General features: G+C 39.3%; 1 protein-coding gene across 10 annotated transcripts in view; it reads left to right on the forward strand.

The window, feature by feature from the left end:
* Positions 1-26,876, forward strand: part of PDE1C (phosphodiesterase 1C) — a 502,891-nt gene that overhangs the window by 403,525 nt on the left and 72,490 nt on the right. For all 10 annotated transcript variants that reach the window (XM_059396607.1, XM_059396608.1, XM_059396610.1 and 7 more), the window contains 6 exons: positions 3,660-3,776; positions 5,951-6,091; positions 14,514-14,614; positions 17,328-17,456; positions 18,542-18,643; positions 19,199-19,319. In XM_059396607.1, the coding sequence (XP_059252590.1) occupies positions 3,660-3,776; positions 5,951-6,091; positions 14,514-14,614; positions 17,328-17,456; positions 18,542-18,643; positions 19,199-19,319 (711 nt within the window). The remainder of the gene's footprint in view (positions 1-3,659; positions 3,777-5,950; positions 6,092-14,513; positions 14,615-17,327; positions 17,457-18,541; positions 18,644-19,198; positions 19,320-26,876) is intronic.

Consider the following 26,876-nt stretch of genomic DNA (forward strand, 5'->3'; position numbering starts at 1 on the left):
CTATATTCAAATTACCAGTTGTCCATTTTCTGTCTCTTAACTCATCCTAAGAACAGAAAAGATGCTCAAGAAAGATGCAGCAAGAAGACACGTTTCTTCTTACTCCTCTTCAGTACTCCCCCCCCAGTGCCCAGTGCACCAGTGTAATTTACAGCCACATTTGCCATGTGATCAGTGAAATCACTGCATGAGATCTGATGTTTCATAACACCCGCTAGGAAGCTGCATTGATTTTCATAACTGAACCCAAATCATTCAATGAAAATCTTCGGGACATGAAAAGAGTCCTTTAATTTCTTCTCTTGTCATGAACATAAATACAGGTGGTTATACAAGTATTAAGACATTTATAAAAACATTTTCTCTGGATTGGAGCATCCTTTCTGAAAAAGATGTGGAGCGACCTGGTATATGAAGGTCACTGTCAGATGCCCACATGTTGTCTTTCTGAGGAGAAAGGAACCTAGATGATTCAGACCAAGATTAAATGCTGCTTATCTTAAGTACCCTTAAGTTAACTCTCTGAACTGCTACCCTTCTGCAGAAGTATTGCTGATAATGTGCATAAGTTTAGAGCTGTGTTTTCTCCTGAGCCTGGCCCCTGCTTACTGGGGGATTTTAAGATCTTTTTACAAGGTAGTATTTTCCCCCTCCCTAGACTCTGGTTTTATCTGCAGTGGATTAAAGATGAGCTGGCGGAGTCACACAGATATTTGCTTGCTTTCTTTCTTTCTTTCTTTCTTTCTTTCTTTCTTTCTTTCCTTCTTTCTTTTTTTTTTTTTTTTTTCTGTTTTTAGGTAGTACCTGTTTAAGAAATGGTCATTTCTACTTCACTGCCAGCAGTTTTTATGAAATGGTCATTGCTTTCTTCTATTCCCAGAAAGCACCCCCTGCCAACTGAGAGAGTATAATTCAATAAAATGACTTTCATGCCACAGTCATATTAACCTTTGCGATTAATGTAAGAACAGGGCATGAAATCACATTTAAGTAGGAGAATATCCACCACCAATCTCTAACTTTGAAATATGTTGCAGCATTGTTCTTTTAATTTTTTCCATCCAGTATATGCTAGCTTCTGATTTGGGGGAGTCATCTCTGGGCTTTTGCGGTGGGGCTATTGGAACTGTAGAAGTAGTGTTGTTGTTTAGAAGGTATCGCCCAGGGTAGACTCTAGGTTTAAAGTGGAGGAAAAGAGGAGGTTCAGGCTTCCATTACATTAGACTGACAGGAAGTTCCTGAAGTTTTTCCTTGGGAATGGGACTTGGGCCATGTCTGGTAAGAGAAAAAGAATGGCTTAAGATGGGTTAAAGACTGTTAAACTTGGTCCTTGTTAAAAAGGCAGATTCTAGGTCCCAGGCCAGGATTCTGGAAGTCCCTCAGCTGAGAATCAACATTTTTCCTGAGCACTTCAGGTGGTTTTGTAGAACATTAAAATTTGAGAATCACAGCAAAGGCTGTGATTAAAAATCACATAAAATGAGTAGCGGGACAGAACATCCCAATGACTATTTACACTCATCCTGTTTTTCTAAGTCTTGAGATCCTGAATCAATCCTGACTTCTTACTGTGATCATTTATCTATTTTCAGTGATAGTTCTCTTTTTTTATTCATTCTGGAGAAGAGTAAACATTGCAAATGTGACAAAGTGTTTTCTCACCTGTTGAGTTGTCAGTGGACTTTTCCTTAGGACTAATGGATGTCATGGCAACATCAATTATAGTAGCTAAGGTGAAGCTTTAGATCTTAGGTTACTCTTAAAGGGCCCCACTGTTTATGGCCTAGGCCCTATTGGTATATTTAGGGCATGAGGCTTGGGTCACATTATGTATTCATTGAGTTTACAATCTCCTCTATTGACAATGATATCACTGTTGACAATGATGTCAGTGGTATTACTACCTAGTTCTGGTACCAAATGGCATTAGACACTTCCTTAAAAGTGGGGGAAGTAACACCTATATGTAGGCACATGAGGATGAGCAAATGTATATAAACCCTTTTCACTCTGCCTGGCACAGACAGTGTGCTCAGCTTGTAGCTATTTCTTTAGTTGTTATAATGGAGGAGAAATGTTAGAAGGCTGAGGTGAGGTTACCACTAAGAGTCAACTGAAACAAGCCAGTTGAAAGCCTTTTGGAAAAGTTTGGCTTTCCCTATATATACTTCAGTTTTCCTGTGCCCTCCTGTCCATGAGGGAGACCCTTAATAGCCTTGGGATGATCTTCAGTGGTTGGGATGTTTGAGGAAGGACAGGGTTGGGATAGATGGATGATGTTGGAATGCACTGAGGGCTGAAGTGAGAGCCCCTCAGGCCAGCAGTTCCAGAAGAGTCTCTTCCAGGGAACCATCTGACTTTTCCTGTTCTCTGTATGGCCTCACATGCGTCCTTGTGTGGTCTCATCTATGTCCACTTATGACAACACACTTTCTATACCTACTGAAAGTGAAACTCTTCTTCTTCTTCTTCTTTTTTTTTTTGGTAAGATTTTATTTATTTGTTAGAAAGAGAAGAACAGGGGGAATGGCAGGCAGAGAGAGAAGCAGGCTGCCCGCTGAAGAAGGAATCCAATGTGGGACTCAATCCCAGGACCCTGAGATCATGACCTGAACCAAAGGCAGGCACTTAACTGACTGAGCAACTCAGGCATCCCTGAAAGTGAAACTCTTGACACAAGAAAACCAAATGACTGTTGCTTTGACTGCTGTTTAAACACACCTTTGTTTACTATATCCACCAGTAGCCGGTTGTAAGTCAAAGACACATCAGACAATGTTTACATCTATTTTGGAGTAGCTATTTATAGACAAGGCTTTGAACTTCAAGACTGATAAAGTTTAAAGACTGATGTGTGAGGAGTGCATTCAGCTTAGCTCTCAGTTTTACTTTTTTTAGTAAAGTGGCTCACAGATATGAGGACGAGGTTCACAGATCAGTGACACCAGAAGTGGTCACATTTTCCTGTTTTGTGAAATGAAGGCTTTCTCCATGGTTTTAGCTCAGCAGTTTGAACTGAATGGACACATGATTTGTGTTCCGCATCAAACATGTTTCTAAAGACTTTTAAGTGGATTAACATAATCAAATGTGGACTAAGGAAGTCAGGAGATAATAGTAAGGGACTGGGGAGATGTTTGCAATAGGGAAGCAACTTAGGTTGTCATGAAGTGAAATAAACGTTTGAAATTCAGCAGTGGTAGTGACAGGCTTAATGCAAAGAGCCTGAGATTAGGCATCTGTTGACTGTGTTTGTGTCCTGATCCCACTTGGTCCCTAGCGCTGCCCTTGTGATAGGTCTTAGGGAAATTAACTTAACCAGTTTTCTCATCTGTAAGATGTGACTAATAATACCTGCCATTTAGATTCGTTTTCAGGATACATTATGTATTTATCGCTGATCACAATGCCTCACATATGGTAGGCACTCAATAAATTATAGTTGTTCTTGTAAGTAGTAAGACTATTTAATTATGTTATTAGTAAATGCTATGTGGGTCTGCCAAGCTGGGAAAAGTTTGAGGGCAGAAATGGTGTTAGAGTCTTGGGCTATGAAATCCTGGGTGAAGGTTGTGGGGTGACTCTCCAAGTGGGGAGACAGGTATCTGTACAAGTGGCTGGGGACTTAATGCATTCTTTCTCCCTTCCCTGCCATGCAGGATGTGGACAAGTGGTCCTTTGATGTCTTTTCCCTCAATGAGGCCAGCGGGGATCATGCACTGAAATTCATTTTTTATGAATTACTCACCCGTTATGATCTGATCAGCCGTTTCAAGGTCAGTGCCTACTTTTAAAAAATGCATGCATTTGTCCATCTCTCTTTCTCTCTCTCTTTTATTTTTTTTTTTAAGAGAGATTTTATTTGTTTACCTTAGAGAGAGTGAGTGAGAAAGCAGAAGTTTGTTGGGCAAGGGGAGGCAGAACCGGACTCCCCACTGAGTAGGGAAACCAATACAGGGCGTGATCCAAGGACTCAAGGATCATGACCTGAGCCAAAGGCGAGTGTCCAGATGCCCCACATTTGTCCATCCTTCCATAACTTTTGGGTTAAGACCAAGGGAGTCCTTTTAATATAGACTGAAGACTGCTGTGGGACTTGGGAAGCATCATCCAGACTGCCGCTGCCCTGAAGTCTGGTGGTGGGAATGTGTCCTTAAGCCCCTGCCGGGTGGGGCTCACAGCAGGCGAGAAGATGGATCTGCACAGTTTGGTTCCAGTCTTCCTAGAAGTACAGCCTGAAGTGTGGGCTAGCGGGACTCCACAGATCTCATTTCAGCCTGATGTCGTGTACTGTCCATCACCGCTGGTGTGGAGACAGTAATGGAGACAGACTGAGCATCTGCTGTCTCTGCAAACTTTTTTTCCCACCCCTTGGCTCAAGCGTAGACAAATGCTCTCACTTATCATCCATGACAGGTCACTGGTATTTCCCAGCCATTCATGCTTCAAATTAATTCTTCAACTTTAAGTAAAGAACATGAATCGTTTCCCGCGTTCAATCCCCTCTGCTTTGTAATACCACTGACTCTAGGGGTCTGGCCAGGTTCTCCAGGGCATCTTTGCATTTGTGTGGTGACATCTCTCCTATCGTGCTCTTCAGACTTCTCTTATCATGGGGGTAAGCCTTTAGAAAATGCAGGGGTTTGGTTTTTTTTTTTTTTTTTAACATAACGTATTGATTTCTCTTGACGGCATGGTTCTTTATCATTTTCCTAAGGACCGTGTACTCGGGAGCATGTTTCCTCCATAGCCATAAATCCTGTATTTATGGTTCTTAATTTCTTTGTGTCAAAAATGGGCCTGAGAATCTGGTGGGTGCTCAGGACCCTTGCCACAGAACAAAGCTTGTGCACATATGCACACCTTTACCTGTCATTTTCTTGGCTCATGGATCTCTCATGAACAGCCCCAGGAACCTAGGCTTATTCGATATTCATTTTTAAAACTGATGATGAATTAATCTCTGACATAGGAGAGGCAATATTTAAATTTTTAAGAATCCACAAATGGTAAATATGGAAGGATCTGCTCAAGGAAGAACATGTTATAGACTCTGCTGAAGCATTACAGTAAAGCATTTTCCTGATTTTTTTTTTCTTCCTAACATGCTTATTGGTCTCCTGGAACCCATGCTCTCTCTTTTTCCCCCAGGGTTGTATTTGGTAACTAACCCTAAGCCAAAGAATTAACCTAAAAAGGAAATACGATGAATGTTTTCAGGGTCCCCTTCTTTTGTACAGGCATTTTGCAGTTGTTCCTTATTTTCTGCCACATAGAAAATGAAGGTATCTATATTATATGTATTTGAGACAGAAAAGGAATTAGGCTAGTTGGAAATATTATTCCAAAAATGGCAATGCAACAATTATAAATTGCCAAGCAATAGACATAAGAACACAGTCTGTTTCTGTTCTTGTACAGAACAGGCTGTCACATGTTTTGTTTTTTAACGAGTGTCCAGTGCATACAATCACTGCTTCTAAAGGGCCCAGTTTTCAGGAGGCAGCAGCTTGTGTTTGTTTTGCAGCCATTTTACAACTTTAGATTTTTATGTACTTTATGTTTTCCCACAAAATACATGAGCTGTGCTACCCGGTATGTATCCGTTTATTTCTCAAGAAATAAAAGACTCTAACCTTTGCTCGAAAAAGAGATGAACACATACCCTTCTGCCCTAAATATTTTTGAGGTGATTCTGGGGTTCTGGACTGAGAACAACAACAACAACAAAACATTCACAGGTCAGACTGTTCTTAACCTAGGGACTTCCTATGAGATTTTCAAATCATTGCTAATTTCTTCAGTAGTTTTTACTAATTTTGCAAAGTTCCAGTCTCTTCATGCGCGATGTTATGCTTCCAGAAAGATGCCGCTCAAGTGACTTCGACTTCTGCTTCCTCACTTAAAGCTACAAAACCACTGACTACTTAACCTTACTGCTTTCTTTCAGATCCCCATTTCTGCCCTTGTCTCATTTGTAGAGGCTCTGGAAGTAGGATACAGTAAGCATAAAAATCCATACCACAATTTAATGCACGCCGCCGATGTTACACAGACTGTGCATTACCTCCTTTATAAGACAGGAGTGGCGGTAAGTACTGATAGGAATTCAAAGATGACACAAAAGATGTGATGATGATTCTTTTGTTTTTGTTTTTATTTTTAAAGATTTTATTTATTTATTTGACAGAGATCACAAGTAGACAGAGAGGTAGGCGGTGGGGGATGGGGAAGCAGGCTCCCCACTGAGTGGAGAGTCTGAAGCAGGGCTCAATCCCAGGACCCCGAGATCATGACCTGAGCTGAAGGCAGAGGCTTAACCCACTGAGCTACCCAGGCACCCCATGATGATTCTTCTTATTGGAGGCTGTTCCTATTCTGATGTGGTTGGGCCCACAAGAAGTGGACTGGGGCATGGACTTCCTGCTCCCTAAGAGTTGTCTAACCAATCACCGAAGGTCTTAGAGTTCCTTGTAGCATCTGATATTTTCTTTATCCAGGACTTAATTAAATAAATATGTGGTAATGACTTGCATCTTTATTAGGCTATGACCAAATTAAATATAATTAAATATAGTTCTAGAAATATAGTTCTAGAAATTTCTAGAACTAAATATGTATTTCCAGATATGGAGAGTGGTACCATTGACCTCTTGCTACGGTCAGTCACAGTGCTCGCTATCCATGCATACTGAAATTATATCAAGTGTGCCTGGTGACCACATTGCACAAAGTTAGCTTTTGGTTAAAACCATTTGATCTTCTTCACAAGGATTACAGTTTTTTCTTATCCTATTTTTTGTGTGTTCAATATGTTTGACCTTAGGGGCAATCTTTACTTCTAATCATCTGAAAATTTTCTTACTTGTTTTGACCCAATATTTCAGCTCTTTAGATGTCTTTGAATCTCTGTTCTGTAATCCATTGTATGAACTGGCCTGTTTAACGTGGTTATCTGTCCCTTTGCCCTCTTTGCCTTCATGAAAGCTATTAATTTTACAAGATATAGCTATTAGTGACAAACAGCTAGTTCTCTATTTTAGGTCTCTATGAGTTTTTCCTTTGAAATCTTCAGAGTCGACATCAAGGTAGACATTGTTTGGTTATGGTTATTAATTAGCCCATAAACTCAACACATTTGTTATTTTTTCCTCTAGGGCATGTTGAAAGGCTTGGTCTAATATCTCACTGAATTAAAAATGGAACACAGTGGGAGGAGTGTGGGCTTTGGAGCTAGATATAGTGGGATATAAATCCTTGAGTAGTTACTTATTAGATTTAGTGACCTATGATAAATTGCTTAAATCTCTGAGGCAGGATTTCCTCATTTTTAAAATGGTGAAAAATATTCTATCTTGTAGAAAAACTGTGACGGTTAGAAATAAACTATCAGAAATAGGAAGTGCTCTGTCTGTCTCGTGAAGGAAGCTCAACAGTTAGAAATTGTTTTTAGTGAAACTTTGCTGAATTTTCCCAAAACCTCTCAACAATTTTCATTTCTTCCTTATTGTAAAGCTGGCATCTTGAAAATATTATTTTAAATTTTTAAGAAATATTTTATTTGTTTATTTGACAGAGAGAGACACAGTGAGAGAGGGAACACAAGCAGAGGGAGTGGGAGAGGGAGAAGCAGGCTTCCTGTGGAGCAGGAAACCCGATGTAGGGCTCCATCCCAGGATCTTGGGACCATGACCTGAGACACTTAACAACTGAGCCACCCAGGCATCCTGAAATATTATTTTAAAAAGCTATAATTTTTTTTAAAAAGCTATAATTTTTTAAATTATAGAAACACTATCAAGGGGACCTATTTAATGTGATAAAAAATTTCTGTCAGAAGCATAGAGCAGACTTAGTTAATGGTGGCCTGGAAAACATGGAGCAAAACAGGGATGGCTACACTAATGTTGTCATTGAGCATTTTTCTGGAGGTCTCAGAAAAGGCAATCTAATATCAAAAAAGTTGAAGTAACCTATGAAAATAGTTTGACCATCTCTTTTAAAAAATCAAGAAAATCAACTACATATTATTAGATCAAATAAAAGGCTTCAAATAGATGTCGATAAAATAATTGTCCTAGGGGACCTGGGGGGCTCAGTTGGTTGAGCATCTGCCTTCAGCTCAGGTCATGACCTCAGGGTCCTGGGATCCACTCTCCCTTCAGGCTCCTTGCTCAGCGGGGAGTCTGCTTCTCCCTCTGCCCCCCCACTATCTCTCTCTCTCTCTCTCTCAAATAAATAAATAAAATCTTAAAAAAAAAAGCTATCTTAGACATTGGAAATTAATAAGTATAATAAAGGAACATACCTTCCAGAGAGTATTTTTTTTAAACTGATAAATTACTAATGAAGAACTTAAAAACTGGTAAAAAGGAAACTATAAAACTAAATTAAAGAGCAGTAAAACAATATTAAAATAAGAAAGGAAATACATTATGTTTTTAATGCAAAGCTTCAGTATTATATAGATGTCAGTTTTCTTCAAACTAATCTGTAATTTCAAAACAATACCAATAAAGACGAATGAAACATGATAAGCTGAGTCTGAAATTTATGTAAAATAGATATTTCACAACTTTAGAAAAAAACAGTCTTGAAAAAGACAATGTTTGCTGTGATGATGTAGTTCTTATTCTGCTAGATGTTAAAATATCTACTGAAGCTATAGTAATAAAGATAGGGTGGTATTTGTGCAAAAATCACTAAAGATATGAGTGAACTAGACACAAATATTTATTGAGCACAGTTTTGATTTAGACATGTTGAGTTTCAGGTCCTTATTAGACATCACTGTGGAAGTGTCAAGCGGGAAGAGAACCAATGGAATCTAGAGCTCTAGGAAGAGGTCAGGGATGGACATGTAAATTAGGCAATGTTAGCCCTATCAATATTATAGAAAGATGGAATTAATTGAGATCATCTAAAGAGCGAGTGTGAATAGGAAGTAGTAGGGGCTCTGAAGTGAGTCCTGGGGCAACCTAAAGTTTAAAATGAAGGTCAGAAATTAGAGCCAACAATAGTAACTAAAACGGAATGGTCAGTGATGTTAGAATAAAAGCCAACAGAGTGTGGGGTCATGGAAGCCAAGGCGATTAAGTGCTTCAAAAGAGAATAGTGAATTCTGTGGGACATGACAAAGTGTCAAGTAGGATGAGGTTAAGTGATTACTGTCTTTGGCCACATGGAAGTCATTAGTGCCCTTGACAGGAGTGGTCTCAGGGCTTTGGTAAGGGTGGACCACTGACCAGAGTATAATGAAGAAAGAATTCAAGTGAGAAGGTAAGGACAAGTCTATAGACTTTCCCTGCCTACAGGGAAAAATGACTCCGTTCAAAAAATGTTTTGGGAACTATGGTTCATTGGGAAAGAAAAGAATGTTTTTGTTCTACTTTAAACCAATCACCAAATATTGGGAAAATGAATTAAAGATTTGAATACAAAAAAATTTGATCATATTAGAAGAAGATATGAGAGTATTTTTATTTCCTTGAAACAGGAAAATCTTTGTTATATAAGCCTCAAAACACAAGTTAAATAAAAATATTGATCAAACTGAATGTATTAAAATTAAAACCTATAGGATAAAAAGAATCACCATAATGATATAAGTACTTGAAGAAAATATAGGATTAAGATCCAGATTATATAAAGGAATCAACAAGAAAATGACAGAAATTCAGTAGAAAAATAGGAGGAAACCCATTCACAGAGTTAAGATTGCCCTGTTATAGTCTCTGTCATAGGCAGAATTTTGTCTTTCCCCTCCCCTGCCCCCAGTTTATATTGTTGGAAGCCCTAGTCTGCAATGCCTCAGAATGTGACTGCATTTGGAGGGAGGGTCTTTAAAGAGGTCCTCTAGGTCACATGGGTGGTCCTGATCCAGTATGACTGCTGTCCTTATACAAGGAAGAGATTAAGATTACAGACATGCTGGCGCACTGAGGAAAGACCATGTAAGGACACAGCACGAAGATGACCATCTGCAACCTGGTAGAGGGCTGTCACCCAAAATGACCCTGCCAATACTTTGATTGTGGACTTCTAGCCTCCAGACTATGAGAAAATAAAGTTCTGTGGTTTAAACTGCCTAGTGGGTGGTATTTTGTTATGGCAGCCAAACGGAGGAGTGGAGTTATGATTTGATCTGAGGACTGACTTCTCTCTCTCTCTCTCTCTCTCTTTTTTTTAAAATTTTACTTATAACACCATGCATTTAAATATCTAGCCATACTTCTAGAATGCCTGTGGTCAAAAAAAAGGCGCCCCTGATATTCTTACACCTCAGTATCCTCATGTGATCCTTGCAGGTATCCTGGTGAGGATGAGCATAGACGGGCAAATGCACTTTGGCCTCATCTATTCAACATATATTTAGTTAGTACCTGCTGTGTACAGCGTACTATGGAGATAAAAAGTGAATCATACACAGCTTTTCTAGCCCTCAGGAAAAACTCCCAAGTATTTATGCTAATGCAAGTTATCATTAACGTGAATGTTACAGCAGCCAAGGATCATGACGTTCAGCGTGCTGTTCTTAAACGAGCGCATTTGCCATTGAATTTTCATTATCAATTCAGGCCATATTCAGAATCATTCTTAAATATAGAAACTACTTCCCACCCACTCTCTCTTAGAAATGCAGTTCAAAACAAACTGCTTTCATTGCAAGCTTACAGAAACAGTGGGGAGCATTCTGATGAATGGAGAACATATTGTTACTCTAACCTTTCATTACAAACCAGGAGGGGGAAATGCTTTAAATCATTTCAGTTTTATAAACTGTAAGACACATAGGGAATCAAAACATCCCATTGATAAAGTGATGTCTGGGCTTCAACATCAACAGTATTACTCATTGTAATCTGTTTATATTACTCATTATTGCTTTACTTAGACGCCAAGAAGATGTTTGAATCCTTTCAGAATTATTTCGCCCACTTTTAAGGGAAAAATCCTTGAACAGAATTAGACTGAAAAGTTGTTGATTGAATAAATATGAATCAGACTTTGAGCTTTAGTCAAATTTTGATTTAGGTCAAAGGATTCCAAACTCCAAAGTCATCCCTTGTCCCCTTCCATTGCTTTTGTTAGGCAAGTGCCATTAATTTTCCTTTTGCTTATTATTATTATTTTTTTTTAGAGGGGAGAGGCTGTGTATCTTGTTCTTTTGATCATATCTGTCATCATCATATTCACACGGGAAACACTAAATGGCTAAGGAGTGTTTAATAATTTTACCAATGTTTGTGGTCAGTAGAATTTTGGCCCCCATGACCTTTGCCCTCTGTTGTAACACTAATGTTGCATTAGATGGAAAAATACAAATACAGTGAAGTTTACTAATCCAAGAACTGGTAAAATCTAGGGAGATGATTCCCCAAGTGGGCCCAGTATAATCTTGTGGGTCCTTGAAAGTCCAGAGGCAGGACACAGGAGCTGTGAGGACTCAACCAGCTGTTGCCAGCTTGAAGATGGAGGGAGCCAAGTGGATGGAAAGTCTGAGAAGGAAATGAAATTTGCCAATCCCCTGAATGTACCTGGAAACAGATTTTTCCACAGAGCTTCCAGAAAAGAACACAGGCCTGCCAACACCTTGATTTCAGCCATGTGAGGTCCTCACTGGAAAAATCCAGCCACACTGTGCTGCCTTCTGACCTCCAGAACTTTGTGCCAATAAATAGGAGATGGTCTTTGAGCCTTAAGTTTGTGGCAATTTAAGGTAGCAATAGGAAACTAATACAGGGGTGGAAACATTACTAAGGAAACTGTCATTCACTTACAAAACCCACAACTTGTGAATAATGTCCCTTCAAGCAGTTTTGCCCGTGTTTCTTTCCTTCACTGTCCACTACCGCCCCTTGCCCCCATGCCTATGCACACAGGGCTTACTTCCTGAAGTCCATCACTGCCGGTTGTCCCTGTCATTGAATTTGTTGTGACACTCATTTTATGTGGATAGGAAATACTGATTGAATCTGTGGCTTGTACCTTGTCACGTTTTGATAAATCTGGAATAAAATTCATGCCATACTTAATTTCTTACTTCTTATGGGTTGTCACAAAATCTTCTGGATTCACAGTAATTAGCTGGGAAAACAAGAAAATCTGGACAATATTAAAATATGAAGCCTTGCAGGGCGCCTGTGTGGTTCAGTCAGTTAAGTGTCTGCCTTCAGCTGAAGTCCTGATCTCTGGGTCCTGAGCTTCCTGCCCAGTGGGGAACCTGCTTCTCCCTCTCCCTTTGTCCCTGTCCTCCTCCAGTCCCCGCGCATGCTCTCTCTCTCTCTCAAATAAATGAAGCCTAGTTTCCCTCAAAGCAACTTCTCCATCTCTGTCTCTTTTAATGATGCTATTTAATGCCACCCATCATTTTTTGTTTTGTGTAGTTTTGTATTTTGGTCACTCAGGCTCAGAATGTTAGGGTCATCTTTAATTCATTCTTCTCCTTGACTGCAACTTCTTCCTCCCTCCCGTATTCAGTTAATTGCTGAGCCATATGAATTCTAGCTTCATACTGTCCATACGTCCTCTAAGGACTTTCCCGTGCAAAAGTACTGCTCTGGTTTCTCTCCCTCAGTGGCATGCTGATTGTGCTGCCCTCTTGCATCATTGCCTGTTGGATCCGATTTGTGTTCCTCACTCTGGCTTTTAATGCCTGACACCACAGGGCTCTAATCAGCTCTAACTGCCACTTCACTAAAGGGACTCCTATCCTTACCCATGATGAATCCCCTTTTGACACTGGGACTAGCTCATGTGTTCATTCTTCTGGAAATGTCCACGGCCATTTCTTTTTCCGTCCATTCTTTAGGGCCCATCTGTGAAGATCTTCTTTATCTTTTCTTTTCTTTTTCTTCTTTACTTTCTCTTTTTCTCTCCTTCCTCCCTCCCTTCTCCTCCCCACTTTCCTTCCTTCCTTCCTTGCCAGGTACCATCTGTCCTTTCTTCTTATCCTCAAACAGCAGAACCAATTTCTAAGCATCCACAGGGTTTGTTGAAAAGCAAGGGTGTTAAAATGACTTTTATAGGCTACGGTTTTATTTTTTGCTATTGCTTATTTAAAGCATTTGTTGATTTTGGTTTATTGGAAGTGGGCTATACCCAAGATAGGATCTTATTAGTATATTTGGGTAAAGGGGAGTAGTTACACTGATATTTATAATGTGAGAACCGTAATTACGTAGTTATTTAGACACTTGCTGTCTGGGTTGATGCTCTGTGATTCAGATTTGTTTAGATGGTATATTGGCTCTCAGTCATAATCTTTTTATTGATTGATTTATTGATTTCACAGTAGAAAAAAAAATTTGCCTTTTTATTTATTTATTTATTTACCCGTGAGTTTAAATCCTTGAAGGGTATAGCCTAGCATGGGTTCTATGTCCAAAGGCCGTAGGAGGAAGTTTGCTTTGGAATTTGGCACGAGTCATGTCACTGCTTCCATGAGCGTGAGTTACCTTTCCTCCGATGACTTGGGCCACCAGGAGTCACCTTTTCCTTTGTACACATGAGCACTCACTCGCCTAGACAGAATTGGGTTTTATCTCGGGTATAAGCACTTCCAGAGACCCTACTCAGAGCCAACAGAAACAGCCTCAGGCTACAGTGTTCCAGACATATTTGTCATTTAGAAGTTCTGTTCCAAGCAGGGCTCGACAGGTTCCAAGATAACCTCGTAATCTTATTTTAAAATGTTAAGTTGACTTTGCATAAGTTTGGAGAAAGAGCTATGCTGGTGGTGAGGGCGTAGGTAAAAGGAGTTGAGGCTGATGGGTGGGGACAGGGTACTGGGGAAGGATTGAAAGAAATGGCCAAAATGAAATATATATATATATATATATGTGTGTGTGTGTGTGTGTGTGTGTGTGTGTGTGTTAGTTGTGTGTGTGTATGTGTGTGTGTGTGTATACCAAGAACATGTGTAATATAAGCTGCCCGACAATGCTGCCTCTGGTGGTCCAGGGAACACAATTTGAGAACCTTGGACTATAGTCAGTTTCGGTGGCATGGTTGGGGGTGGGTGTCTCTTCAAACATCAGGGTACATAAAGCAGAAGGCCTGGTTTATCTTTCCTTCTGTCTACGTCCAACCACTTTGTAGTAGATATACATTAGGTTTTCTGTTACTCTTAATTCTCGGTATTGTGTTGAAAATTTTAAGTTATTTTTTTTCTATGTCTACCAGATATCTTTACTTGGAATTTAGGAAAGAATACATGAGGGTTTTTAAAGTCCTCATGTTCCTTGTTTTTTGCTTCCTTGGGAAAACAAAACAAAACAAACAACTACTAGTTAGCTTTCTCAACCTTGCTGGGCATGCTACTTCCAGATACCATATTCCTCAGTCTCCACAGAGGGGAAAAAAGAAATTCCGTCTGTCAGAAAACGTGTGTTTGGCAGTAGCTTGCCAGCTGCAGGGTGGAAAGGCAGTGACGCGGGTGTGTTGTCAGCAAGCTGAAGACTGTGTCAGAGAAAGAGACAGATTATCTGATTGCCCTGCAATCTCCCTTTCAGAACTGGCTGACAGAGCTGGAGATCTTTGCTATCATCTTCTCAGCAGCCATCCACGACTATGAGCACACCGGAACCACCAACAATTTCCACATTCAGACACGGTGAGGATGTTGGATGTTTGAGAGGAGGCAGGAGGGGGCAGGGATAGAGTTTGAGAAGTTGGAAAGGTATCAGTCACCCTTGTTTTGCATGGTTACTCTGTTCTGCTTTTCTGAAAAAGAGAACTTTTCCACAAGAGATCAACCTGGTCAGCTTCAGTCAAGATTTAGAGTTTGAGAAGGCATCTGCTCCAGTGCTCCTACGTTATCCCCTTGAAATACGGATAACCTCTTCTTCTCTACCAGAATGCTAGCTCTTTGTTTCCTTATGTATGCATTGTGCACACTCTACATGTCTCTACTATATGACAGAACAGTTGGCACAAAGGTGCAGAGGCCAGGTAGACCGAATTAGTAAGGATGGGCTGAGATCAAGATGTTTCTGTCCACACGTACAATACCTGAGCCTTTTTGCCCTGTGACCTCTGGGATTCTGGGGACACTCTTCTCATCCTTCCCGATTTCATCCCTGCTGTCTTTAGTACTTGCATTGCTCCCTGGCAGAGGTCTTGGGGAGCTGGGTTGTCTCATGTAGACCGCCTTCACCATAGATCTGTGTATCCACTATGATGAACTGCAGAGGTAAACCCACAGCTCTGTGGGGGGAATTAAATATGGGTTCAAGTGTCCAACTCTGAACCTCTTGACTATAACAGACATCACTAATCAATTTTTTTTTTTCTTGACCAAGCTTCGTATTTATCCTTAGTATTCCTCTCCGCACAGAATTCCAGACAAGCAGTACCATTCACTTGTCTTTTCCATTTAGGATGAATCCTTATCTGTCCTGTGCTAGCCTAAGAACTTGCCTTCCCTTAAGATGGTTCTAGGAAGCTGGAGAGACTCTGATAGTAGGGCTAATTGGGCCTTGACATAGTAATCAAAAGAAGCTAGAATTTGGGGGAAGGTGGCATGGCTAAGAGGAAGAATGGAGCAGGGAGAGATGAGAATTTGAATAAATACTTGAGGTTTCACTTGAAAAAAGCAGGTGCCTACACCAGATAGGTTTGTGTTCATTAAATCAATCTACATGTATTTAATGAACCCAACACTTCATTATGGGGAACACAAAAGAAGACAGTACTGTCTGATCTCTGTTCAGAAGGGGAATTTCAATAGAATAGCAGCAGACAAAAGGATGTAAGCCGCTAGCTTCATTGTCTGCCTCCCGCTTCCTCACACAGAAGAGCCCAGCTGCTGGGAAGCAGCCTTTTGTGGTTCTGTGGCAAGGGCTTTAAATACAGGGAATGCCACAGAGCAGCTCTGTTTCGTGGATGTCTACAAGTGGAATCTTTGCTCTGAGGACAGAGGCTGTGGTGAGCAGCACCTGCTGAAGGAAGAGAGGTTTGTGTGCCTGGGTCTTTGCTGGAGCCCAATACCAAAACCCATCTCCACTCAGAGGAAATGGCTTAATTACAGCAGCTGGAAAAGAGCTTAATGTCACAAAATGCACATCAGTTGGAGCCTGTCTTCACAGATACATGATCAGGTCCTTCGCCACAGGGATTGCAAATTTTGTGTTATCTCCATAGGAGTGAGGAAATTCCAGTGGATTCAGTTACGCTTGCTTTGGAATAAAATTTAAGCATTGGTTTTCTTTAACAGAACTTTATTCAAAGCGTCTCAGCCCGTGTGAGCCCCATACAGAGAAATAAATCTGTAAGCAGGTTCTTTGTCCTTTGATGGTATGTTAAGCCTAACACTTTAAAGCTATGCTAGATATATCCCAAAGGTTGGCCAATGACAGGCACAAGTTATTGGGGGGAGTAATGGCTGAACGGTCAGAAGGCCTTGATCTCAACCCTGCCATGTAGGCACTGTGGGGCTCTCTGAAGTCATTTTACATCACTGAGACTCAGCTTCCTTGATGAGAAACAAATAAGCTATAATCATCTAAGTTTTAACTGAATTGAAGGTATTGAAAGAGTGTACAGCTCTGTGTTTGGTGCAGTGGTCTGTGAGGAAGTGACTAGCAACTATCCTATAATCCTATATTCTTTACTCTCAATCTTAAACTTAAGTCTTCCATATGGCAAAATGTTAAGGTCAAGGTACTACCAGAGGAACTTGGCAAACTGTACCTACCAAGTGGCACGTGTTCAGAGAATTATAATGATAATAAATAAATTCTTTCATTGAATAAAATTTTTAAAAACTAAAGGCATTCCAGAAAATAGAAGGAAGTTTGAGTTGACCAATGTTTTATGAAACCCCCTATGCTAGTGGTAGAAATCATTGAAGTCTGGTTATGGAACAGCTTTCAGAGAGTTATCAGTGGAATATCACATATTCCTTTTTTTTTTTTTAAGATTTTATTTATTTATTTGACAGATAGAGATCATAGGTAGACAGAGAGGCAGGCAGAGAGAGAGGAGAAAGCACGCTCCCTGCTGAGCAGAGAGCCTGATGTGGGGCTCTATCCCAGGTCCTGGGATCACGACCTGAGCCAAAGGCAGAGGCTTTAACCCACTGAGCCACTCAGGCACCCCGAGATATCACATATTTCATGTTAACATATTGACATTAAAGTACCCTGCCTATATCTATTGATAATTTGTACTGCTGGTTTTAGCTTATTGGTTGGCATGAGTGACATAGGGGCAAAGATAATTGTCAAACATAGGAAAAAAGATGGTGTATTCTAGCTTGAGAGAGTCACCTGAAAAATCTCAACCATTTAACATCCTGAATTATTTTTGCTTGGCTTTCTGTTCAGGTCTGACCCTGCTATTCTGTACAACGATAGGTCTGTATTAGAAAATCACCATTTAAGTGCAGCTTATCGCCTTCTGCAAGAAGATGAGGAAATGAATATTTTGATCAACCTCTCAAAGGATGACTGGAGGTAAGGATGAGACAGGAGAGAGATTTGGAGGCCAGGAAAGGAACCATGAGGAGAGACGAAGCATGCTGCTTTTGGAGAAATACTACCACTTGAACTGTTTATGTCACCCTTTCTCTCTCCTTTCTCCTTACCCCGTCTCCCTCACTCCCCCCTCTTCACCCCTCCTCTCCCTTTTCTTTCTCTCTCCCCTTTCTCTCTCCTCCCTGCCTTCTCTCTCTCTCTTTCTTTTTTTCTTAACACAATTATTTAAATATATCACAGGCACTTTGGAAATACTTGCTTCTTGTTACGTTAGGAAACATGTATTGCTTTTGTCTTAGCTTCTTAAATCTGAGTTTTTTTCTTTTAACCTTTGTTTTTCGCCTTCTATTTGACTTGAACTTCTCTTAAAAGTCTTTCCAGACTTGCTAAGGAAATTATTTTGGCTCTCAGAACAAATCATGGGTACCCAATTCTGTTGCCTACATGACATTGTGTGTCTTTGAATGAATTTAGGCACACGTGAGCTTGAATACGGACACAATTACTAGTTGTATAACATTTAGGAAGCTATTTAACCCCTTCACACTGTTGTAAAATTTAATTTCTAGAAAACAGATAACAAAATATACCTCATGATTTGGTTAATTATAAACTATATAATCCATTGAAAATGCTTAGCACACATTGTGATGTATATAGCAGGCCTGCAAGTTTTTTGTAGCTACAAATACAGGTCAAGGTATTTCAAAGATTAGAGCCTTACAATGTTCTGAATCTACTGCAGTGCAAATAGTACTTATATTTTAATTAAGTGATCAACTATTCATTGACTATCTTTGTGCTAGCCATTATGTAAAGATCCAGAGAAATAAGCCATACTGTGTGATATGTATGTTCCACATGTCATATTCCTAATAAATGATTTCCTTAATTCTTAACCTTCACTTATTCCTCATTAAAAAAAAAAGTCCACATAAAAGGCTCAAGTTGATTAGAATTGTCACCACTAATTAACTGCTTTTGCTTAGCAGTGGCAAAAAACAAATTTTTACTTTCCATTTTTTTGCTTCCATGTTTCTCTCTCCATGGGGTATCTCTGAAAGGGAGTTTCGGACCTTGGTCATTGAGATGGTGATGGCTACGGACATGTCCTGTCACTTCCAACAGATCAAAGCAATGAAGACTGCTTTGCAACAGCCAGAAGCGTGAGTGGACCTGTGACATCATGAGTTTTCATAGGTGTTTGAACTGGTACTCGTCCATGTTGCCGTGCCTTACTCAGAGAGCTTCCCTGAATGGTCTCATGAAGTGAGGCTGGTGGAGGAGAGAACCTGACAGTTGTACTTGTCACACACAGATTTTCATCAGGGTTGAAATGAATCATAGGGCCAGTAACAATTTTCCCCCCGTTAAGAATTTAAAAGAATTCTTTGTGGGAAACTAAGCTATCAAAGATTCACTTGGTACAGGGGCAACAAAAGTCTGTGAGTGACTCGTAGATCCTTGATGTCTTTTTGAACGATGCAGTCATTCCAGAAATTGTTTTCAGTCGGTTTATGAGGTGTCCAGCTCAGTAAGCATGGAGACCAAGCTGATGAATGTCCCAGCTGTAGGATGAAATGATGCTTCCCCCCCAGCTCAGCCGATGTGGGATTTGAGATGGGAGAATGGAAGAGATTAAGAAATTAATGATTTTTAAAAACTCTTATTGAGGCTCTGAAAATTTGGTTATCATATGTCTGGGTCGTTTGCATTTTTAGAATTGAAAAGCCGAAAGCATTATCTCTGATGTTGCACACGGCAGACATTAGCCATCCCGCAAAAGCATGGGAGCTCCATCATCGCTGGACAATGTCACTCCTGGAGGAATTCTTCAGACAGGTATGTTGTTGTACTACTCCTCAAGGCCATCAGCCCTATCTAGATAGTTTCTGAGTATTCTATTTCAGCAATGCTATAATAAGACAACTGGCATTATAATCATTTTCTTTGGGGAGGAAGGGTTGATAACTTTTTTTTTTTAATTTCCTGGCCTCTTGCTCATGTGATATTTGACTCTTACCTAAATTTTGGTTCTCAGAACATTATGGTGTTTCTGTCCTAAGCATTTCTGTTTGGAAAAAAATTTTCTCTTTGTCAGTTTCTTGTCAACATTTCGCCTGGGTACTTTCCCTTTTACTCATCGGGCTAATGGGCTGACAAAATGACGGCTGCTTTTGCATCATTGTGTGGGATTAAGAGGTTAAACTTTAACTTATAATGATCTATTATAATAGATTATGTTGTTTCTTTGGAGCAGATAAGCCATGTTGTCAAATTCCATGTTATCAAAAAAGTGAGGTGTAGCAATTTTTTTAAGATTTTTATTTATTTATTTGACAGAGAGAGAGAGAGAGATCAGAAGTAGGCAGTAAGAGAGGGAAGCAGGCTCCCCACCGAGCAGAGAGCCCGATGTGGGACTCGATCCCAGTACCCTGGGATCATGACCTGAGCTGAAGGCAAAGGCTTAACCCACTGAGCCACCCAGGCATTCCAAGGTGTAGCAATTTGTGGTCAAAAAACCTCTAGAAGCTACTGTCAATTATGTTTAAACATACTACCTCCTAAAACTCAGGGTTGTGTTTTCTAAAAGGGTAGCCAGAGTTTTTTGTGAGTAGGCAATGCTTTAAAAAAAAAATTTTAAAAAGGTACACAGAAATAGAGAAATCAGGAAGTTAATACGTAGTATCAAAACTGGTATCTTCTCAAGAAGAGCTGCCATTAAATCATGTGCTTCAAGACATGTGGTCCCGAGATTAAAGGCAAGATGACTTGCAGACTGGGGGGTCTCCATGATAGAAATTCACATCAGTAAAGTTAATTCAGTTACTTCTGATACTTCTTGAAGGGTGGTGCACGTCATGGACTAGGAGACCTCTGAGACCAAACAAAACACTACTCATGCCACTGATCTCAACCTTGTCCCCTAACCTGACAAGAGATGGGCTCTTTCAGTGGTTACTCAATTTCTGGAAGCAAATTTCTCCTGTGATTACTCTTATTCTATGATCCTGGTTTGAATGGAAAAATTGTAAAAGGCATCTGTACGTGTGTGTTTTTTCTTCTGAAACTGTACACAATATCTAGTGATGAGTGGGACCAGAATCAATAGCGTTTTCAACAAAGTCCAGAAGACCCTTATTGGGGTTTTAGTTCCAACTGCTTCGTGGGGCTAATGGAATCCCTCTGCTAGTTCCCAATGGTGTTATCTGTGACTTGTGTTTTAGGAGGTGGTGCTGGCAGCAAGAAAGAGTTAGGGGAACATTGGGCCAAATGTTCCCTTCGGATCCTTCTGGCATTAAATGTTCTTTTTTTTTTTTTTTTAAAGATTTTATTTATTTATTCGACAGAGAGAGAGATCACAAGTAGGCAGAGAGAGAGAGGAGGAAGCAGGCTCCCTGCTGAGCAGAGAGCCCGATGTGGGACTCGATCCCAGGACCCTGAGATCATGACCTGAGCCGAAGGCAGCGGCTTAACCCACTGAGCCACCCAGGCGCCCTGGCATTAAATGTTCTATACTCCTTCCTGTGCACCTCAATACCAGCACACACATGCTCCACTAAGCTGTTATATGAATATACCATCAGGTACCCTATCCTGCATATGGCTGTTTCCCCATGCAAGGTCATTGCTTGGTCTCAGACTTGTTCTCAAGAAGAACCCAGGGGTGCACAAGGACAGGAGGGCCTTGTATATACAAGAAGGACTCTGCCATTTTTCTGGAAGCTATTTTTCTAATATAAATGAGAGGATTTTCTGTAAATAAGACCATTATTATATGCTTTCTTTAATATTGCTTGTGTAATAACAACCCCTATGGCTGGGAGTATTTAATCTACAGCCAAAGGGAGGTGATAGCCAACTCATAAAAGTTTGAGATATTAAAGTGATTCCTTCTTTTAATTGTGAGTGGATATGAGAAATTTCTTAAATATGTGCACATTTTTTTTCCCATAAAGGAAACCTTGTATGCATACACACATGCTGGAATTGAATGAAAAGGTGCTAGAGGCAATGTGAAAATAACCTTATTGAATTTCTTGCCTATTGGGAATAGAATGTTAGCTCATTGGACTGGAACTATTTTTTAGTAATTATGATTCAGTAAATTATTTTTATTGACTTAATAGTTTAACCCAGATGCCATAAGCCATTGTAAGTAACCCGTGTAGGAGAAATGTTGCCTCAGCTCTTAACTATAGATTTTAAATCAGACAGTTCAAATGGGAAATATCAATGGGACTGTAGAGTCTTTGAGAGTATTATATTTGAAAGTTGGGTTGTAATTCAAAATAAGGGCATAGCCTCAGTGCTGATATACCAGACCTCCCATACTTTGCTAAAAGAGTAAGTTACATCTTCAGTATTATAACCATATTTTACAAAATCCAAGCTGTGGCCTTAGGGTGCTTCTCAATGAAATATTGACTTTAAAGAAGTATAAGTTTGCCTCTTTGGTAAATACATGCTATAAAAGTCTTGAGGTTCATTTCTCTTATATTGCTGTTTATGTTTGTACTTTGCAAACGTCCTCTACAGTTCTTTTAATATCCTCTGTGTCTGTAGTTATTTTCCCATTTCCAATTCTCATTTCATGTATTAGTGTTTCTCCCCTTGCTTCTCTATGAAATTAGCTAATCATTTGATTATTTTGTTTCTATTTTATAATACCTTAATTGAAGTATTCATTTTTACTAATTCATTTCTTCTGCTTGAGCTTATTTTGTTCTTTTGCCAGCTCCCTGAGTTGGATGCTCTGTTCACTTATCTCATTCTGCCTGTTTAGTATTAGAAAATATAGGGGTAGGAGTTTTTTTCTTGTGAATCGCATAGACTCTGATATGCAGTATTTTCACAATCATTCCTTTCTAAATAATTTTGGTGTAGATTTTTCTTTTCCCCAAGAGTTAGTTCAGATAGAGGTGTTTATTTATATAATTTTCCAGTGGTGGGCTCTTCTGCTTTCTAGTTTTGTAATTAATTTGTGGCTTATTGAAATTTGATCAAGAATTTTTTCATTGCTTGGATTTTATTGTGAATCATTTGTCAGCTACTGTATAATCAGTTTTGTGAATGTTCACTGCTCTTGAAAAGTAGATTTATTTTCTACTTATAGGGTATAGAATTCAAACAATACCCCATACATCTACCTTATGAATTATGTCATTTAGGTATTTTATATATCATTTAAAAAATTTGATCTTTTGTAGGATGACAGATGTCTCTTTCCTTTTTTCTTTCTGCACAGTGTGAATGTTGATTCTATGTTATTTGGTTCTTGGATATTCATAACTATTAGATCGTCATAATTTATTGTACCCTTTATCATTATAAAGCCTGCTTCTTTGCCTCCTCTAATGCTTTTACCTAGAATTCAAATTTGACTTATTTTAAGAATATGAGCTTTGTCTCTGCATAGATTTTAGCCTTTCAGAGATACTTTGGTTCGGGTGTGCATTTTAAACACTGTATATAGTTGAGGTTTTTTATGAGGCCATCTAAGATTCTTTTCTTTTATTATTTGAAATCAGCTATTTTCATACCTATTGAAATAACAGGAACATTTGATCTCAGGCACCATCATATTTTATATTATGCTTTCTATTTTTATAGCTTCTTCATAAATAGTTCATTATAGATGTGCTATTTGCCTTGTCCTATATTAATTTCTTCTGATGACTTGGAAGTTTTATATTATGTTTTTAGCTCTTCCAGTGGCTAACTTGATAATAAACATTTTATGTCCTCTATTTATTTAGATAGTATCTAATGACTCCTTGTTATAAAAAAGAGTAAACTTCTACTTCCTCTCTCCTCTTCCCCAGCACCTGATTTTTGTAGGTCTTATTAACTTGTTTAACTCTTGCAGTCTGTCCTTTATTAAGTATAGCTCTATTTTTTTTATATGTCAGGTTTAGATGATATATTCTTATGTCCAACAGATAAGACAGCTGGTGTTTATTCATTACCTCCCAACACCATTCCTCATTTTCCTTTCCATAATATAATTAACTCCTTGTTACTATTTGTTGGCTTTACTATTTCTAAGTTGTTCTGATTTTTTAAAATGAGTGTTCTATGGCGTGTAGGACATGCTGCTTACAAAAGATACTACACCTTAAACAAGGTGACTCAGAAAGGTAGAAAACACATCTGGCAAGAGCATAATTTTCTAGTTATTCTTATCTCAGTTCTCCTTAGTGTTGGTACTTTGGCCCTGGTTGATCATCCATTGGTTGGCCAAGGTTGTTCCTTGGGTGGTTTCTTCTAGAAGAGCTAATGAAACCACATATTTGCATACTTGCCCATTTTTGTACTGTTCTTATACTTGGGCCATAGTATGCTTGGGTAAAACTTTTTTTTTTTTTGGATCAAACTTTTACACCCCGCTGCCTTTTTTAGATTTCAGTCAAATGTCTTCTACCTGTGGATATTGCTATGGGGAGGTTGGAGGCCCTGCTGTAATTATTTTCATGTGTAGGTGATACAGCTTTTTGCTTATGGCCCTAAAGGATTATTTCTTTATCTTTGAAGCCCACTGACTACTAAAATATATTTCAATAATGAGTGTTCTATAATAGCTATTCTTGGGAACTGGGCATGTTCTTTACTTCTGTAGATTCAAGTTACATTGATTTCATCTTTGAATGCTTTCCTTTTCCATTTGTTAAGTTCTCTTCTTTAGGGAAAACAGGTATTCATATGTTGACTCTCTTTTGTTTCTCATCCATGTGTATGTTTTTCCTTTAAGCCTTCTTTAACTCTTTGATCAGTGGTCTTTGTTTGGCCTGCTTTTTACATTCCTGACCTCCATACCCCTTAATGTGTTTTCATCAAGAACAGTTCTTGTTTGTGCTGCTGCCAGTGCAGTCTTCTTTTATGCCATGGTTCTGTTTTTCTCTTCCATATCTTTCCCGAGCTCCGCTAGCTCCTGTTTCCCTGAGCCCTTGTTCCTGATAATTTCAGGCATTTCTTTCTGTTCCTGATAACATGTTTGGTCATCACTTGGTGGCACTGTTTTTTCTGTTGTTTCCTATCTGTTTTGTTGTTGTTGTTGTTTGTTTGTTTGTTTCTTCCTTTATTCCCTTTTTTTTCTTCATTTGAAACATATTTTCACAGGTTTTTTTGTTGGTAGTGATGATAGTGCTGCTGCTTCTTCCTCCTCATCCTTCTCCTTTTTATTCTCCTCCTTCTTCATTTTTAAAATTATTATTATTTACTATTGTTGAATGAAATGCATTATTTTTAAACTATTTGCAGGAGGTATATGCCAGGGAGAAACCAGAGCAGCAATATTCTAAACTGCTCTTCATGGTTTGTTATGAGGCTTCTGTGATGTGTGATATGTGTGTGTGTGTGTGTGTATCTTCACTTCTTCCCAGACAGCAGTAGGCAACAATTGCAGGGCTGCTCACAATTCAGACTCTGCCATGCATCATCTTCTTGCCATGCCTGTGTGTTTCCTCATCCAGTGTCTCCTTTTCTACAATTCCTAGGGCCCAGGGTTGCTCCTCACACCAAAAAGAACCAGGAGAACTAACTCTTCAAGTTTTACCTGAGATCTGGAGCCCTAGGCCTCTTCTCTGGGGGTCTTATCTCACTCCTCTCCAATATTCACAACATTTGGCAGCCATTCCTCATCTAGTTCATTTGAGATTACAGATTTTTCCTAACATTTGTGTTTCTGTTTCTTGCTCTCCTGTTTTGAGAGGATAATTTATGAGAAGAAAAGACACAGATGTCTTCACTATATTATCTTAAACCCAAATCACAATGATTTTTCTTATACCTCCTACTTGTAACTTCTTCCCCTGGGAAGGAAGAGTGTACAGTGCTGTGATTTTTTTTTTCTGTGATGCTTTTGTTACCCTTTCCAAACAGATACTTTTTCTTCACACTACCTGAGGAGACTCACTTAAAATGTCACCTGCCCTGTGAACTTACAATATGGAAATAATCTTTGTTTTTCTTGATTGGCTTGTTTCTTACTTATAGCTTCTATAAAAAAACTCCAAAGTGAATAATGACACATATCAAATGGAAGTTTATTACCCACTCATGTAAAGCACAGGACAAGTGTTTCTTGACTGGCAGGTAGTTTACAATCAGCAGTGATTTTAGACCCAGACTCTACATGGCTTCCATATTGCTTGTCTACGTCAAGCCAGCAAAAAAGGGAAGAACGTGGAGAAGTAGGTATAGGAGATTTTATATGCCAGAAGTTTGGTGGAGGTACGACCCCCATCTCCTCTCGTTTTATTATATAGTACTAACTGGCAGAGATCCTGGGAAATAGTATAGCTGTGTGGACAGGAAACAAAGAAGGAAAAGGAGGGAGGTCTTATGAACAGCCAACTGCCTGACTGTTGCCCCAGCTTGCCTGTCATAAATGTCTATGTAGCCGAAGAACTTCAGTGTTTCTAATCAAATTCATCTCTTCTTTCATTCAACAAAATGCATTGTGCTCCTTTTGCAGATTGACTATGTGACTTTATTAGTCTTAACTCCTATGGTAGGAATAAGTTACTTATTTTTCTGTATTGTCCTGGAAGAAAAATATGAGTTAGTAAAAAAAAAAAAAAAATCCGTTGTGCTGAGACTTTTGCCCTTTTAAAAAATATTGACATCTTCAGTAAAAGGAAAGAGTATGTATAATTCCACACAGGCCAGTAGTTATAGAGTCATAAAATATTGTTTCAGTCAAGTTGAATTCACCTGTAGAAGTACATCCTTCCATATTACTTTCTGCACATTTTTTCAGTTCAAAAATGTATCCATTCTCCAAAGGAAATTCAATGACTACTATTTTAAAATAGGCATTTAATAGCTCAATTAAATCCAAAAGATGTAAGTGATGTGGAGATGTGGTATGGACAAGTCCATGGGATAAGAAGTTATTTAATAGCTTGTACTTTTTCACTAATACAACCCAAATTAACGCATACACCCTAATATCCAAGTGGTTAGTGTTCACCACCTTCTCTTCTTGATCACCCCTGTAAAAATGAACCCCCAAACCAACTTGTATCCCTGCTTCATAGGGAATAAGAATGGGTTTTATTTGCTTTAGCTGAGCTGTCCTGCTAAACCATCAAAACAGTTTATGTTACAAATACTCTTTCTTCTCTTTATCCTGCCCAAGTAGAAATAGCTCAGGAGTAAATTATTTTTATCCTGCCACTTGAGAGATAATACAGTCTGCAGCAGGGTATACTCAGAAATGGAGGAGCCATTGTGTCCCATGGGAACAAGAAAGTGTGCAGAAGGAACTGAGCCACTTCAGGACTGTTCCTGAGGCCCTTGGATGTCCCTACCACCTATTGTGACCACACCATTCAGCTTCCTCAGACGCCCATTCCTTTTCCTTCCTTTCAGTAGATGTTCTGTGTGTGTGTGTGT

This window comes from Mustela nigripes, chromosome 4, assembly GCF_022355385.1.
Source record: "Mustela nigripes isolate SB6536 chromosome 4, MUSNIG.SB6536, whole genome shotgun sequence".
Classification (NCBI taxonomy): Eukaryota; Metazoa; Chordata; class Mammalia; order Carnivora; family Mustelidae; genus Mustela; species Mustela nigripes.